At 33.2% G+C, this 18,044-nt stretch overlaps 1 protein-coding gene, 1 long non-coding RNA gene and 1 pseudogene across 2 annotated transcripts; 2 read left to right on the forward strand and 1 right to left on the reverse strand.

Annotated features, from left to right (window-relative positions):
- Positions 1–2,608: 2,608 nt before the first annotated feature.
- Positions 2,609–6,555, forward strand: LOC137822332 (uncharacterized; annotated as a pseudogene).
- A 2,018-nt stretch (positions 6,556–8,573) lies between these two features.
- LOC137820658 (uncharacterized) lies at positions 8,574–10,338 on the forward strand. Its single transcript, XR_011082665.1, has 2 exons — positions 8,574–8,943; positions 9,777–10,338. It is a non-coding gene; the product is annotated as an uncharacterized lncRNA (long non-coding RNA).
- Positions 10,339–12,173: 1,835 nt separating this feature from the next.
- On the reverse strand, positions 12,174–15,381 carry LOC137820659 (plant intracellular Ras-group-related LRR protein 9-like). The gene is made up of 3 exons (XM_068624842.1): positions 14,341–15,381; positions 13,473–13,639; positions 12,174–13,106 (listed from the first exon to the last, which is right to left on the reverse strand). The coding sequence occupies exons 1-3, from the start codon at positions 15,058–15,060 to the stop codon at positions 12,452–12,454; spliced, it is 1,542 nt and encodes a 513-aa protein (XP_068480943.1). The 5' UTR covers positions 15,061–15,381; the 3' UTR covers positions 12,174–12,451.
- Between the last annotated feature and the right edge of the window lie 2,663 nt (positions 15,382–18,044).

Here is an 18,044-nt window from a genome sequence, read left to right on the forward strand (position 1 = left end):
ATCTATCATATCTTATTTTTAATTATTTATCAGTTTATATTTTAATAATAATTTATTTATAACTTGTCAAAAAATAATTCCATTACATAAAATAGAAGTTTGTATCTATATATATAATAATTGAGGGAGTAAAAACAGGCCTATTTTGACACGTGTCGCAACCTCAATGTAATATGTATTTTTTTAATTATATTTTATGTTGTACAATGGATATGGATATACGAATAGAAGCAAAAGCCAATGTTGTAGAATTTATTTTGTATTTTCTTAATTATTTCTGTTGTATTTTGTTTATTATGTTCCATTTCTCCATAAACCCTAAACTAATATAATGTATATTTTTAAAATACATGAAGAGAAAATATAATTATAATAATATGAAATATGGAATTATAATTTAAAGTTTACAATAAACTTCTGCATGGACAAGTCAAGTGAAAATTAATTTAAAAGCATTTTAATGACTTACTGTTATAAATTAAAATTAATATAATAAGTAAAATTAATATATTGTATATTTTTAAGAATACTTTAATGTATAAATTATTACCTTAAGTAGGACATCATAATTAATATATATATAGAAACATTATATTAAGTAGGATTTTAAGTAATACAGTATTTGTATTTATTAAATAATTTATAAATTTTATTGATTTCAAAATTAATGTAATGTATATTCTAATGTAATGTATATTAGAATACTTCCATAAACGGCGACTATGTACACTGCAGAACATTCATTTCACAAATGGCGATTATGTACACTGCAGAACGCCACTTCCACGAACGTAAACCCTAAATCCTAAATTATTTAATGTCATTCTTGAATAAAAATCTAAAATTAATAAAATTTCTAAGTTTTTCAAAATCATAAATATATACAAATCCTAAATATTTTTATTTCCTACTTAAATAAATCAACAAACGGCGACTATGTACACTGCAGAACGCCAAATCAACAAACGGCGACTATGTACACTGCAGAACGTCAAATCAACAAACGACGACTATGTACACTGCAGAACGCCATTTCCACAAACGGCAACTATGTACACTGCAGAACGCCACTTCCACGAACGTAAACCCTAAATCCTAAATTATTTAATGCCATTCTTGAATAAAAATCTAAAATTAATAAAATTTCTAAGTTTTTCAAAATCATAAATATATACAAATCCTAAATATTTTTATTTCCTACTTAAATAAATCAACAAACGGCGACTATGTATACTGAAGAACGCCAAATCAACAAACGGCGACTATGTACACTGCAAAACGCCACTTCCACAAACGTAAACCCTAAATCCTAAATTATTTAATGTCATTCTTGAATAGAAATCTAAAATTAATAAAATTTCTATGTTTTTCAAAATCATAAATAAATACAAATCCTAAATATTTTTATTTCCTACTTAAATAAAAATATAAAAGAAATAAAATTTCTAAAATTTTAAAAATCTAAATTATTTAATTTTCTACTTAAATAAAAATCCAAAAACAAATTATATTCCAAATTTATTCAAAATCGTAAATAAATACATACCTAAAGAAGAAAATTGACCAAAGCTTCACCAATTACCACATGACACCTAGACCTACCAGAGCTTGCCACGTACCAATTCTTAAAACTCACTTTTTTCTTTCTTTCTCTCTCATCCGGATATTAGGGTCTTTGCCTATTTTATAATGCAGGATTGTATAAAGTTCATAAAGCTATTGCAACACTTCAAGATCTATGTGCAGGTTTCCTTTTGTATATAACACAACTGTGAAGTTCTGTGAGCTATAGAAAAAGTTGTGCATTGGCAAGTCTCTTTTGTAAGGCACAAATGTATGACACAGCTTTATTTTAATGTGTTGCATGAAGTCAACCAAGTGCCCGAATGGTGTTTAAATTAGGCTATCAAATCAAAAGTGGGTTGTATTATGTATTATAGAAAAAGTTGTGCATTGGCAAGTCCCTTTTGTATGGCACAGGTGTATGACACAACTTTATTCTAATGTGTTGCATGAAGTCAACCAAGTGCCCGAATGGTGTTTAAATTGGGCTGTCAAATCAAAAGTGGGTTGTATTGAAGACAGAAGATAGATATGGTTTAATATGGCTTAGACTTGAGGTGAATAGTGCACATTGAACAATGTTTGCTGCAATAGTGTATAAAGTTGAAGAACCTATCCCAGAAGTCTAACAACTATTTCCAGATTTCCTTTTGTATATAGTTTAGCTTTTGTAGGCAACATGATGTATTTCTGAATTGAAGCAATTGTCAAATCTGCAATACAATATAGTTCTGTGGACTATAAGAGCAGCTATTCAATGGCCTTCCCCCAACGATGTTAAAATTGGGCTGACACATGCAAAGTCCAATCCTAAAAGGCATCATAAGAAGTGCATTCTGAACCTGCATTCTAAACCTCTACTGTACAGCTACAAGGTAAATTAATAAATATAAAAAAAATAAATCAATTAATGAAAATGGTGCATCATTTTTTTGGAATGTCACTATTTAAATGAACTTTTGTCATTGTGTTGTGTCACTGAAACTGTTTGGTCCATTTGCTGGAATACACAAAAATTGTTTGGTCCATTTGTTGGAATACACTAATGACGTTAACTCATTTCTTAAATGACGTTAATTCAACAAAGGAGACATGGAATGTGGTTGTTAGAGTGTTACGACTATGGTGTGTGCAAGATTTCACCAAACAGAAAATTCCATTTTCACTAGAGATGGTTCTACAGGATGAAGAAGTAAGTTTTTCAAAAAAACTCTCGGTTCTAACAAACATATATTTTTCATTTTTTGTGTTTAAAGATTGTTTTTTTTTTGAACTTTGTAGGGAGTCCGTATACATGCATCTATGAGGAGGACTCTTATATACAAATTTCAGAATCAAATATGTGAAGATCGCGTATATTCCATACAATCTTTTATTGTTGCCTCCAACTTAGGGTCTTACAGAACAACAAAACATGAGTATAAGATCAACTTTCAGTATGGGACGAAGGTATCTTTAATGGCTAATGAAGTGGTACCACAAAGTACACCACAATACACACCTCTCTCTCTGATTTTTGCTCCTGGCTTTGACACAGACTATTTAGTGGGTTAGTGAAATTATATGTTGTTTTTAGGGTTTAATGTTTCAATACAACATTACCGTTTTTAACTTCAGTAATTTTTTTATGTAGATATAATTGGAGTTCTGACTGGAGTGGGAACAGAACGCGAATTGCGAAAGGAAGGATGAACTAGCAAACTGAATGTCATCTCCATAGATTGTGATGGGTATGTTGTAACTTCAGTCCACCATTGTTTCCTTTTTTTAAACTAACGTTTTAACAAAGATGTTTTTTTAGAGTAGTTTTCGGATTCAATGCACGCTCTTCGGCAATTATGTAGATCAGTTAAATGCCTTCCTCGTTGTTGGGGAAGTAGAGAATGTAGTTATAGCTATCCAATTTGCCAAAGTAAAGTTGTTCAGAGGTATCATTTTGGATCAATCAAAGTATCTTATTTCTATTTTCAATAATTAGGTTCTAAGTATATTTTTCTTACATGTTAATTTATATTATTATATAGACAATATCTATATTCAGAACTGCATTGATTGCACAAAAGTGGAATATAATGTACTGACTGAAGAAGCCTTATTGTTGAAAAAGAGGTACTTTACAAATATCATTATTTGTTGTGTTCAAAAGATGGTTTGCATGTATTCTAATGTAGTTTTAATGTAAAGGATGTTAGAAAGTATGGATTCTCCATCCCAGGGGCTAAGCCAGCTATGTGAATCTTCAAAGCAAACTCCTGAAGATGAATTCCTTCAAACCTCCACCAGGACCACCATAGCAGGGCTGAAGGATTGTAGAGAAGTAAATGTCATTACATATTTTGTAATTCGTGATTTGTCTTTGGTTTTCACTTATTTAGACATGATATTTACAATTTATATTTACACAGGTGAACACCTTCATAGTTCTTTGCACTATAAAACATGTTGTGGACAATGATGATTGGTGGTACACTGCCTGCATCTGTAATAAGGCAGTTTATCCTAACTCCAAAATGTTTTTTTGTGAGAAATGTAACAAATACATTATGAAAGTCACGTTTAGGTACACATTTTGCAATGTTTCTTATTTATTTATTACTCAATATTGACTGCAGTTCAATACTAATATTGTTTTTTTATGGCAGATATAAAGTGCAACTACGTGTCATTGATGAGACTGATTCTACCATTTTCATTCTCTTTGACAGAGAAGCAAACTCACTGCTGAATAAATCATGTGCTGAAATTTTGGAAACTCATGATAAGGTTATCGTTGCACACCTTTAGATGTGAATTATATTATATTATATATATAAAGATCTTGGTTAATTTGAATTTCATTTTGATTTTAGAATGGAAATCTTCCAAAAGAATTTGCAGACATACTGGAGAAAAAGGTTTTATTCAAGGTTGATTCAAAAACTGATACAGGTTTCAGGTTTGAGCAAACCTTTAGAGTTAAAAAAATTTGTATGGATGAAGACATCATAGAACGTTTCATTAGTGACAATAATAGTTTATTGGTAAGTTATGCTTTCCAGTACCATGTGTGTAATATAAAATATTTCTTCAATACTGATTTCTTTAAATGCATTTTTTTGAGAAGGAATTGTATGATCAAGATGGCAAAAAGGGCAAAGGCAAACTAGCTTTGACTGATGCTTCCTGTGAGAACATCACAGAGGTATTGTTTAGTTCTGATAGAGAGTAACATTAGTTGAAAACATTTATTCTTAATGTGTGTGTATTGGAACAGGATTTGTTGAACAAGTTTGGCAGTGAATGCAACGAGTGTCAATCCCAAACTGTGGATTTGAGCAAGGACAATGCTACATTGACTCCACTTAAGAGACAGTCTCCAGCATTGATTGAGGTTGCAGAGGAAAATCTTCCGCTTAAAACATTTAAAAGAAATATTAAAATTGAAAAGTGAAATGTAGTTTAAGGATTATGCTCAAATTTGATGTTTGGAGGATATTATGGAACATTACTGAATCAACAAACATTCTTCAATTATGTAATATTGCTATACATTTGAAATATTTTGCAGAATTATGTTTTTCATTTAATATTATTGGACTTATTTATTGGTGTTATTTATAGATAAATACTATTATATATGACATGTTATGTCTTGCATTGTATAGTTGTGCATTGCTATTGTTATTTTGTACATTTGCATATTTTGATATTCAATGGCTGAAGATTGTGAGAGGATGCAGAAACTTCTGTCACAGGAAAGTTGTAGATTGTGAGAAATAAAGCAAGCACATTTAAAAGTCACGCTTAGGTACACATTGCAATCTTTCTTATTTTTTTGTTCCTCAATATTGACTGCAGTTCAATACTGATATTGTATTTGTATGGTAAATATAAAGTGACACAAGGTTGATTCAAAAACTGCTCCAGGTTTCAGGTTTAAGCAAACCTTTAGAGTTAAAAAAATTTGTGTGGATGAAGACATCATAAAACATTTCATTAGTGGCAATAACAGTTCATTGGTAAGTTATGCTTTCCTGTACCATGTTTGTAATATATTTCGTTCACTACTAATTTGTTTAAATGCTCATTTTTTTGGAGAAGAAATTGTATGATCAAGATGGAAAAAAATTATATAGAGGTTCTGTCACAAGAAAGTTGTAGAGGTGAACCAAAATGCTGGAAGACAAAGACTTTGGACTGAAAAGTGTTGAAATTTAATAATTTGGCACAGTGCCTCGTGTATTTGATGTATAATGTGAATGCATTAGACATTCTCATTTTCAACATGTATAATGCATTAGACATTTCATTATTAATGTGAAGGAATCAATACAGTGTCTTACAGCAGTCCACATTTTGAGGATGGAGCAATACTTTGTCCCACAACTGAATCAGTAGAGCAAGTGAATGATTTTATTTCATCTCTATTAAGTGCTCAAGAAATAACTTATCTTAGCTCGGATACACCTTGCCAATCAGATGAAGACCAGGAGATTCAAGGGGAATGGTTCACGTCTGAATTCTTAAATGAGATAAAATGTCCAGGAATACCAAATCATCGACTTAAGTTGAAAATTGGCGTGCCTATTATGCTTTTGAGAAATATTGATCAAGCCAATGGTCTTTGTAATGGAACAAGGTTGCAAGTTATTGCTTTGAGTAAAAATGTAATTCGTGCAACAGTTCTAACAGGACCAAACATTGGTGAGAAAATATTGATTTCAAGAATGAATTTGATCCCTTCAGATGCAGGTATGCCCTTTAAATTCCAAAGAAGACAATTTCCAGTAGCTTTATGTTTTGCAATGACAATTAATAAGAGCCAAGGTCAATCATTGGCGAAAGTTGGTATATATCTTCCACGTCCAGTTTTCACACATGGACAGTTGTATGTAGCTATCTCTAGAGTCAGAACGAAGAAAGGATTGAGAATTCTTATTCTCGATGAAGATGAGAATGTAACAAACAAGACAAAAAAATGTTGTTTATACTGAAGTTTTTGACAATATTTGAAAAACAATGTTGTTATATGTTACACCTTGAATTGTAATTTGAAGTTAAATCATATTGTCACATTCAATTTATATTACAAAATGACAACATGGATATGTCCCACAATTTCATACTGTTATATATGACATGTCATGTCTTGCATTGTATAGTTGTGTATTGCTATTGCTATTTTGTACATTTGCATATTTTGATATTCGATGGTTGAAGATTGTGAGAGGATGTAGAAACTTCTGTCATAGGAAAGTTGTAGATTGTGAGAAATGTAACAAGGACATTGGTAATAACAATTCATTTGTAAGTTATGTTTTCCTCTACCATGTCTGTAATATGAAATATTTCTTCACTACTAATTTGTTTAAATGCTCATTTTTTGGACAAGGAATTGTATGATCAAGATGGAAAAAAATTATATAGAGATTCTGCCACAGGAAAGTTGTAGAGGTGAACTAGAATGTTGGAAGACTAAGGTTTTGGACTGAAGAGTGTTGAAATTTAATAATTTGACACAGTGCCTCATGTATTTGATGTATAATGTGAATGCATTAGATTTCAACATGTATAATGCATTAGACATTTCATTATTAATGTGAAGGAATCAATACAGTGTCTTACACCAGTCCACATTTTGATACTGTTCTTTTCATTTTATACTTTTCTTTTACTGTTTTCTTTATGATATTTTTACTTCTAATGATTTGTAATATACACCCTCATGAATAAATAACTTTTTTAGTGGTTAAATATCCATTCACCTTTATGCAATATCTAAATAAAATAAACAAAATCTAATTAAAAAGTATGGTGCATATGTGAACATATATGTGCACATTATTATTATAACATTTTTCTTCCAATGATATAGTAATAATAGTAAAAAAGTATAAAAAATTATTAATATAGTAATAATACTTTATAAATAATTATACATGTATTTGTTAATATATATATATATATATATGTGTGTGTTTTTTTTATATATTTATATTTATGTATATATAAATATTTATTCAATAATTCAATAAAAAAAACCCCAAAAAATACCATAAAAAAAGTCAAAAATATAGTATAAAACATTATTAATATAATAATAATAATAATAATACTTCATCAATAATTGTACCTAATAATTATATCTGTATTTCTTTCCCGAGCGATGCACGGGTTAGTAGCACTAGTACATTTTACAAAACAGAAGCAACTAAACTTTTTCAAAGGCCAAAAACTGCAAATGAAAATAGGATGCAGCAGAGACAAAACAAAAAACAGAAAAAAAAAAAACAGAATTCATCAACATTATGCAGAACTATACAACAACACAACATCCTTTCACACAACATCCAGAACATTTATAAGAAACAATGAAAAAAGATTGTACCGAGACTAATCAGAGACAGTGTTCCAAGAGTTGTATTCGATCCTTGAGAAAAACTGGAGGCACGAACGCGGTATAAAATGCACCGCAGCTTTGAAAATGAGAAATGGAGAAGATGAAAACCAAATTTAAAAAGTCAAATAGCAAAAAACTAAAATGAATACCTAATATAACAAAAGCAGAGTGAGAAATGAACCTTCAATTCAGAGGAAGAATGAAGAAGCTGAAGATGATTTTCTAGGACAAAAACGAAGGGAAGAATGAGAACGTGAGAGAGCTGAAGGAACGTGAGAGAGCTGAAGGAACGTGAGCTGAAGAATAGGGAGAAATGTTTAACAGTGAGAGAGCTGCTGAACTTTTGAATGAAGAAGGTGTAAAAATCTGAAAAAGATTGTAGTGTGTGAAAAAATAAAACATGAGAAAGTATTGAAAAAAGTAAAAAAATATTACTTTTAAGAAAACTTTAGGAACTTATCGGGGTTATGAAAACCCCATGTACTAATAGAGGTTCTTATAACCTCTTCTAAAAAACTCCTAGTAAAATTAATTTTTTTTAGAGGTTCTTATAACCTCTTCTAAAAAATCTCCTGATAAAATTAATTTTTTTTAGTGATAATAGAAGGGTAAGTATTTAGTGGGGGTGGGAAGAAAAATGATGAGTGGTGAAAAAGAGTAGTACAGAAGAAGCAATTATTGAATCAAACATTAGCTTGAAGCATCATGAGTCTGCGTCTCACAGAAAGTCTTGGATTAAGAGGACACGTGGTGGCCATGTCATACCCTATCAACATAGATTTCTAGTTTTAGTTTTTGAAGATTACATGTGAACTAAAAATAACAATATTTTTTAATATATAAATACTTTTGTAAATATCATTTTATATGTTATTGTAGAATTGAATTAAGTTTAAAATTTAATTTTTTAATGTTTGGACCATGTCGCCTTCCTTTTTCCTCAGCTTACATCAACTACGAAGCTTGGTTTCGTAACGGAGCTTTGAAGGCTGATCTTTTAGGTAAAGTTTCTAATCTCACTGCAAATTATAAAATTATCTTATATGAGACATGTTAATTGTTCGGACTTTAAGCTTTTAAGCTATTTGATAAGTTTTCGCTTCAACTTATATTCAGATTTTGAAGTGCTTAAACCAGTAACTGTTTATATTCATCGCGGTCGTTTTGAAATTTGTACACAATAAACTTCAAAAAAGGTAGTAGAATTTGTCCGTGATTCTAACTTAGCTTGTTTCAAGATACAAGAAAGATTTCTGAAACAGTGAATTTGGGAATTCCAGGTTTTCATGTTTAATACAAGTTTTAACTTTTTTCTGTAATTACTGAGATTAACCAAACAAGTTTAATTTATACACACTATAATTCTTTGGTGTCTTTGAATTTGTGGCTTTTAATGAGGTAGATGATTCTGAAGAGCATATCTCATCCCACTCATAAACCTAATATTAGTTATACGCATGCGCCTCCCCCGATTAAACCTACGGCCCCTCACATAATCTTCCACACTTAAATTTAATAATTATTCCACCCAACCTGAGTTCAATATTAACAATATCCTGAAAATGATACATTTCATTTTCCTCCAACATTCTCCACCAATTAAACCTAATATTCAAAGTGTACAACTCCTATTTAATCTGTGACCCAATTGGCTTCAAGATTCCACTTTGAAGACAAAATGTTTTCTGGAGGGGATAGTATTGTTAAGACAGATCCAATACCATACTCAATCATCTATTCAGATAACAAGGTTTCTCTGAATAAAAATGAAAAAATTTGGTAACTAGTTTTATTAGTCTAAGTATATCTTAGTGTTAGTCTTTACTATATGTAGAAGCTTTCTATCATGTTCGTTACTTGGGAGTGGTTCGTGGAATGTGGTGCCTTGGTGTGACCAATTGAAGGTTTTGTCACATCCATCTGTGGGTGGATTTTGGAGCCATTGAGGGTGGAATTCCATTCTGGAAGCTGTTTTTGCTGGTATTCCAAGGCTGATATTCTCTCTTTTCTTTGACCAAGTGACACAGTAGACAAATTTTGGAAGTGTGGAAGAATGGGTGGGAGTTAAAAAGATGAGTTGGAAAGTGAAGAATTGATAACACACAAAGAAATATTGGAAGTGATTGGAGAGTTTATGGATCTTGAAAAGAGTAAAGAAATCAGAGAGAGGGCCCTAGAACTTAAGGGTATATATGACCAAGCAATCGCTGAAGGTGGATCCAATAGGAACCTCAATGCACTTATAAAAGATGTTTTGTGTGTCCAAGGTCATTGAGCTTCAGTGGAGCGCTAGTTCCTTATTATGTACATTATTTAGTTTTGCTTAAATTAGCCGGATATAGCTACAAAGGAGAAATTTTATAAATAAAATAATATTGTTCTTATTTGATTTTTTATGCTTGCGAGGGTGAAGACTAATGATAGTGAACGGGATAAAGAGAAGTAGTACGGATATATGCTGACAACATTTTAAATTCAAATTGTGTGCATGGTTGCATCTCTTATTCGAGCTTAGAGCTATGTTCCTAAGAAACCTTTTAAAGTTCACTTGTATGGAATCACAATAACAACGAAGGAGGATAAAGTTTGCTTTTATTTAAAATATATTCTCAAACGGGGTAGGAATTAGAGAACTATTTCACTTCCTCTCCGTCGGTCAATTTGTTCTTCCTTCTTCCTCTCGAACGGACTCCTTCTGCTCCTCTCACTCTTTCACTTTTTGTCTCTGCGAATTTCGGACTCGGATGGTACCTGCAAAAGATACTCATACGCTCAAGTTAAACTTCGACACTCGGCACTCAGTGTGTTTAGTACTAAATGATGACGTACATAATCCTTTGGGAGATGTGCTTATTTATATAATTATGGATCCTTCGTTATTGAACCTAATTAAGGATTTAATTTGTAATTAAGAATACACTATTTAATGTTTGACCTTTGATTAGTCGTTAGTCCTCTATTTAAGTGTAATGGTCTCGATCAACTTTGATCCGACGTTGATTGTATAGAACCCAACTCGTACACCATCTTTGCCTTTGGTTTCAATCTTAAGTTTATGGTTTAGAATGTTTGCAAAATTGTCATTTTAATGTTTATGAAAATAATAAATATTGTTAAATTTGTATCAAATTTATTGTTGGTCAAAAATTTTCTTCATTTATATTATTTATCTCAACAATTCTTTTATTTAAATTAATTAATTAATTTTTATTTTTTATTTCCTAAATTACATTAATAACTTGTGTAATTTAATTAATGAATCCCATTATGCAAAAATATATTATATGTACTAACAAATTAGATAAAAAAAGTTAGTTTAAAATTAAAATCTATAAGTTAATTTTTATTTTTCATAAAATAATAAATAATTTTTAAATATTTAAACAAAAAAATTATTAAAGATGTGAAAATAAAATAAAAACATGATTTAAGGAAAAAAATAAAAGTGTACTTGAAAACTCCTTTTTTTTAAATTTAAATAAAAAACATGTTTGAAAACACGATTTAAAAAAATTAAAAAATATAAAAAAACGTGTTTAAAAAAATTTGAAATCATAGTACTTCTAATCACATTTTTTCTAAAAGAAATAAAAAAATATAATACGATTTAAAATTACTCTTAATTTAAGTCATAAGTGATGCTTGAAAACACAATTTCTTCATTTCATATTTTTAAACACAATTTATTGATATCTATAAAAAAATTAAAAAATTTGTCCAAGGAATTACACCACCTTAGTAAAATAAAATAAAAACTGAATTCGGAATCCTTTTTTTAAGCTGTTTTAAGTAATGTACGGAGATAAATACAATCGGGAACAACCTTAAAAACATGTCTAGAAACTTGGATAACTAACCCATATTTGACTAAAACTATCACCAACTTCTTGTTTGGACTCTCTCTCGGAAAACATGGATGATTGCAATTTGCAACCAAAAGATGGCAATCTTAACCGCAAATTGCGAATCTGAATATAAACAAATAACAGCAATCTCAACTTCACAAGGAGGAATCCATTAAACCTTAACCTTACTCCACCTCTTATAAACGGAAGTGCCAGAACACGCCCATTCAAAATAATATCATTATGCCTCCACCATCAAATAGCATGAATCCGAGCTTCTATTTATAAGTGTTTTACACTAACTTTAATAAGAGACCAAGTTCTAAACCATTTCATTTCATTTTACTTTATTTCATTTCTTCCTATCAATCCGAACAGGATAGAAATTCATAATTTCCCCTCATTTAAAAATGGGAGTCACATATTTAGTTAAATCTACATGAATTCCACCTAATACAAAAAAGTTTGGGAAAGAAAGTTAATACTGGCTTTTCTCATCCAGATATTGCCTCAGCAAAACAAAAGTATATGTAAGCAAAGCAACCCACGTTATTTTTAGTGGGGCAGAGAACAAAAGGAAGGAGTAGCAGGAAATTGTTGCTTAGCAGCACATAGTATGTACATTATTTCTCGAAAATACAGGTATGACAGTTGGACCTTTACCTCATAGCTGCTGATCAAGATATGCGTCTCTGGGAGATTTGGGCGACATAGGAGTTCCAACGGCAGTTCCAATATACCCAATTACATTTCCAGAAGCATTCTTCAACCAGGAGGTGCTTCGTGTTAACCAACCACCCTGTTCTAGTTCTTGCATTTCTTGGCTGCTTTTGCTCTCCTCCTCCAACAATATATCAAGCCACCTCTTGGCCATAAAGGTCTTTACGGCTTCAACCCCTTGATTTACAATCTCCATTGGTGGCAATTGAAGAGGATTCTGCTCCAAGTTTAGCTTGGTCAAATTATCAAGGCGCCCAAATGTATCAGGAAGTGCATGAATCTGATTATTGCTGAGATCCAATTCCCTGAGGCTAGTCAAATCACCAAATGTCTCTGGTAGTTCTTTGAGGTCACTGAAGTTACTGCTCAGGTTGAGAACCTCCAGATTAGTCAGTCTCCCGATTGCAATAGGAAGCCCATGTAGCTCATTGAAGTGAGCATCCAAATAGCGCAAGGACTTCAACTCACAGATAGATGAGGGAAGAGACCGAATCTTGTTCAACTGAATAATGAGTTTCTGCAAGTTCGGCAATTCATATCCAATGTTTGTTGGCAAATATGATAGATTGTTAAAGCTCACATCCAACTCAACCAATGACCTGATCATTCAATATAATAGGAGATCAATCAATGATATTCTTTATATTTTAAACAAATTCCTCAATGACTCCAGTATGATTTCTGGTACCGGTTTTGAAAAATGAGATGAGGGAGATACTGTACACTGTTTGAACGTAGATTTTAAAATGGTGAAAGACGCAGAAATAAAATGACAAAATCCATATAATCTTGATATAAGACACTCCAACAATTTGAATAAAAAAACAGTTTTTTGATCATGCATGCACAAAACTGGTCCTATTTTACTATTCTAGCCAGACTGGTGGTCTATTAGAACCAAATCACAAGGCATAGCAAAACTGGTGACCATAACATCGTGTTACTCTAATGAATTTCTAACTTACCTGCAGTGACAGATGGGATCAGGAAGCGCAGTCAGCTTGTTTCCAGAGACATTGAGCAATTTCAACTTTTGTAATAACCCAATTGAATCAGGCAGAGACTCCAAAAGATTTGAAGACAGATTAAGCTCCACAAGGTTTTGCAGTCCAGCTATTGAATCAGAAATAGCCTATTGATGCACAGAATATTTATTAGTATGTATGTGGAGCAGTTAAAAACTTGTTTGGATAAACTTCTAATAGCGTGCTCATAAAAGAAAAAGTTAAAAAGATAAAATAAATTAAGTTTTTCTCATAACAAATTAAATTAACTTATGCAAACGCTAAAGTTAAAAAGAGCTATTATAAAAATTGAAATATTTAAGCTTATTTTAACTTCTTATTTTCTCTCAAGGTTCTAAATTATTAAGACAAAACAGTACTACGGCACGATTTTAGACATATCAATGGTAAACCAAGAAACACAACACCCACATTCAAAATAAGAGCTAACATTAACTAGAAATTTGTGTCGCAGTATCTACAGCATCTTGAGAGATGAACAAGCTTATTAGTCAATTTTGCACAAAGACACATGTCACTACCAGCTTAAACGGAAAAAAACTGGGATCAGGAATAAACATTTGCAAGAGAAAAAAAAATAATAAGATAAAATGCATTGGGTGTCTCCATTTAAAATTAACCCAATTTAGTTTATACAAGAAACTAAAATAATTATACTTATTTTTTCTTCTCATAGAGCCTAATTGATAAATTTATGGAAACAAAATATAATTGATTGATGATGTTGTATGATAAATAGAATGGTGAGTATTATTAGCGTGTTTGGAAAGGGGTTGAAAAGAAAGGAATGAGTTGAAGTAGTAGTTACGGAGAGTTGATTGGCAGAAAGATCAAGCAGGAGCAAGCCAGGAATGCGACCAAATGCTTCAGGCAAGAGCTTCAATTGGCGTCCAGAAAGATTGACGCGTTCCATTCCCTTACCATAGGCCTCTTGAAGAATTCCCACAACCTCTTCGTTCACTTCCTCGCCAACAACATCCCCATCACCATCTTCCTTCATCTCGTACATTTTCACCAACCGCTTCTCCGCCTCCTTCAGAAGCTTCTCGTAGGCCTCGTGCATCTCGTCCAGCTGCACCACCGACTTCCAGATTCGCTTCTCCGTCTCCGCCAGCTCCCGGCACTCCCTCTCCTTCTCGGCCTGCTGGGCCCGCCACCCGTGAATCTCCATCTCCGCGGGCCGGGCCCGGAGCACAATCTCCTCCAGGTCGTGGGACAGCTGGGCCTCGAACTCCGCGAGCCTGGCCCTGGCGCTGTCGACTTCCTCGTGCGTGGGCCGCTCCCCGATCAGGTTCAGGACCGTTCGGGCCTGGGCCACCTGGGATACGGCCCGGCCCATGGAGGCCATGAGGTCCGGGTCGGCGAGGTGCGGCATTTGCCCCAGGATCTCCGGGGCGCGCGGCTGCTCGATGTCGAATTGGTCGGAGTCAGAGTTCGCGGGGGCGGCGGCGGCTGGTCTGGGAGTGAGGGAAGGAAGGCGCGACATGACGTAGGAGAGGAGGGGAAAGGTTCCAGGGTTGGGATCCATGGCGAGAGAGAGAGAGAGAGAGAGAGAGATTTTGGGGTTTGGGAATTGGGAATTTGTGATGAGTTGGGATAATATAGAATCGATTCAATGCAGCGTTGAGAATATCGTCCTTGAAATTTTGTCTGATTTAGTTACAAGAATTAGGAATTGGACAGTGACTTCTGATTTCATTGCTTCAGTTAAGTAAAAGTTCATATGGAATCTGGAACAGCTCACTTCACTCACTGCTTACTCGCTTCTTCTTTTTTCCTATCTCTCTCTTCCTTCGTCTTTTTAGGTCCAAATCAAACAATATCTGATTTTTTTTTTTAGTTGTATATCACAAAGATATGTACAAATTAATCAAATTTTAAATGAAAAAAAATACGGTTATATTTGGTCTCTTGAAGTTTGAAAAGGATCAACAAATAAAAATAAAAGTTTTTTTAGTTAAAAAATAATGATTATAATTTAAGCAATCAATGGTCAATACATTTCTTCAAGCGACCCAAATGGTTGGACTTGTGTTATGTTGAAAGACAAGGGTATAAATAAAACATTTATCCTATGTTTTATAACTTTTAAGTAATTATTTTTGTGCATAAGAAAGAAAGATTCGTTTTATGTATTATTATTGGTGAAAGAAACATATTTTTATTAGAGAAGAGAGTGAATAAGAATGAGAAAAATAAAAGTTTACTTGTAATGGGATTAGAGATTACTTGCAATACATTCTTCTATTTTGGTAGTGCTCTCCTTCTTCTATCGGCTTCGATTTGGTCGGTCGACACTTGATATCGGGTGTTATAGGACCGTTCGATCCTGATCGGTACACCTAACCCTCAAGCTTGAGGGAAAATCCTTCCAGAAGGGTCTAGCATGACTATTTTGTGTTTCGAGGTTGGAGGAGACAGGACTGAACGCTTGTCTATACAAATTCGACGTTGATGGGACGCTTTTCAAGACATTTCTTTAAAGTGAGAAGTGTAACTACTCGATGCGAACATGTCTGATTGGTTCTACTGGTCGTGACGTTTTAAGTCGCTACGATTAGACTCGTTAGATATGAGTAGATCTAACGGTTCTGAGGGGTACGACGCTTCGCGTTCTCGTAGTAGGACCTCTATAAATAGTGGTTCCCTTCATGTGTGTTTCTTTGATAATTCTCTCTGACTCCGAATACCAAGTTATATTTTGAGTATCGAATTGTGGTGTGGTGTTTTCCACTCTATTCAAAAGGTTAGTGATGTCTTTTTTCCGAGTCTTAGTTTTTGTCTTCTTCTTCTAGGGGGTTTCGTTAGTGATGGGGAACAAACTGGGGCGGTTGGTTGGCCTTAGTGGGGCAACCGACCTTGCTATCCTACCACCTCGTCAGGCTGGTTACGACTGGGTGGATCCTCATGTAGTTGAGCATATCACCCTGAGGCTCGTCCTCGGTTGACAACTTCGTATCAAGAGTGTCATGTTAAAGTCAAACTCACCTTTAGACGTTGTTACAAATGAATGTTGTAGTGCCTCTGAAAGTGTCTGTCATGGTCGGGAGGGGTCGAGTCAAGAGTTCTTTATGTTTATTGTTGTCTTTTTGCTAACCTCCACGTGAGTTTAATTGTTCACAAGTTTACAAGAGAAGTCCTTAGGATTCTCAACGTGGCTCCAAGTCAACTGCATCCCAATTCATGGGTTGCATTGCAAGTCTTTTCGCTTATTTATGATTTATTTGGACTAAAGTTGTCTCCTCAGTCCAATCTCTTTTACTACAACTCCCACTTGCCCAATCCCGTGGGTTGACTTTCTTTGTCCAGTCGGTCGAGCAATATCATTTTTGCTCCCTTGACCTCATTCTACAAAAAAAATTAAAGGTAGATTTTCCAAACTATTCATCGAATCAAAGGGGGAACCTTATTTTTATAATCTCAAGGGAAAAACAAATTTTCTTTTTATTTGACTTGGTCTCCCACTCGGTATAAGTCATCGTCGAAGTCATTTATGATCCGCAAGATAGAGAAATTTTCTATGTTTTTTATCAACTACCGAAGAGGCTCCCTTCATAGAGGATTCTTGCAGTGTATCAATCGTCCCACTGTTGGGTAGACTTTTCTGATATGTAGAAATTTCTTTAAGTCCTATTTTCCTAAGTTTTTTTACCGTGCTGAATTTGATTTTTGTTTATAAGTATCATGGCTCAAACCAATCCTGAGGCTACCAACATGATGAAGCAGCTCCGCCGGCTACAGTCGACAAAAGAGCTCGCTTGAGATCATCTGCTTCCCATCCAACCTTTTCATATTGTAATGTTGAGAATATGGTCATTTCTCTATTAGTTATCATACATATATTCAATTGAGGCATGACATATTTTCGCAATAATTGGAAGAACCATATCCACCGGGAAAAGACGTGCCATCATCATGGGCAATGGATTGCAATAATTAAATTCGTCATTGCATGAGTGGAAAGACCAAAGTATGCATTCCAAGATGTAACACTAGGTGTCTTGAACATTGTCCAAAAGATAAGGTGAAGCAATATTTGCACAATTGTGTCCGAAAAACTTTCTTGTACAATTTGCAACCATCTTGGAAGATCATTATATGATACCTCTCAATCGCTAAATTACATGGTAAGATCACTTTGTTTAGTAATTCATGTTTTTTTGTACATCACAAAATAACCATGATGACTATTTATTTTTACAATTACACTTTTATTAGGATGGAAAGGTTTGCCTTGACTGAATTTACCACAACTGGATTAATTTGGATTGAGTCCAAATTTAGGTGTTCCTGAAAAAAATAATTAAGAAATAAGTATGAGGTGCTTCAATTATTTTATCTCTCATTGATGTCTGAATTTGCTAAAAGATGTTCGCAATCGTTGTTGGCAAGCACTATCATAATGTATGCAATGTGCTACTTGTCTATTTGTCTTGGATTCCACTACCATAAATTTGCAGCATTGGTCAATGTAGTATTGCTTAGTGGTAGTTAGTGATGTGAGTTGATTTT

The sequence above is a fragment of the Phaseolus vulgaris genome, chromosome 9 (genome assembly GCF_000499845.2).
Source record: "Phaseolus vulgaris cultivar G19833 chromosome 9, P. vulgaris v2.0, whole genome shotgun sequence".
NCBI classification, from domain to species: Eukaryota; Viridiplantae; Streptophyta; class Magnoliopsida; order Fabales; family Fabaceae; genus Phaseolus; species Phaseolus vulgaris.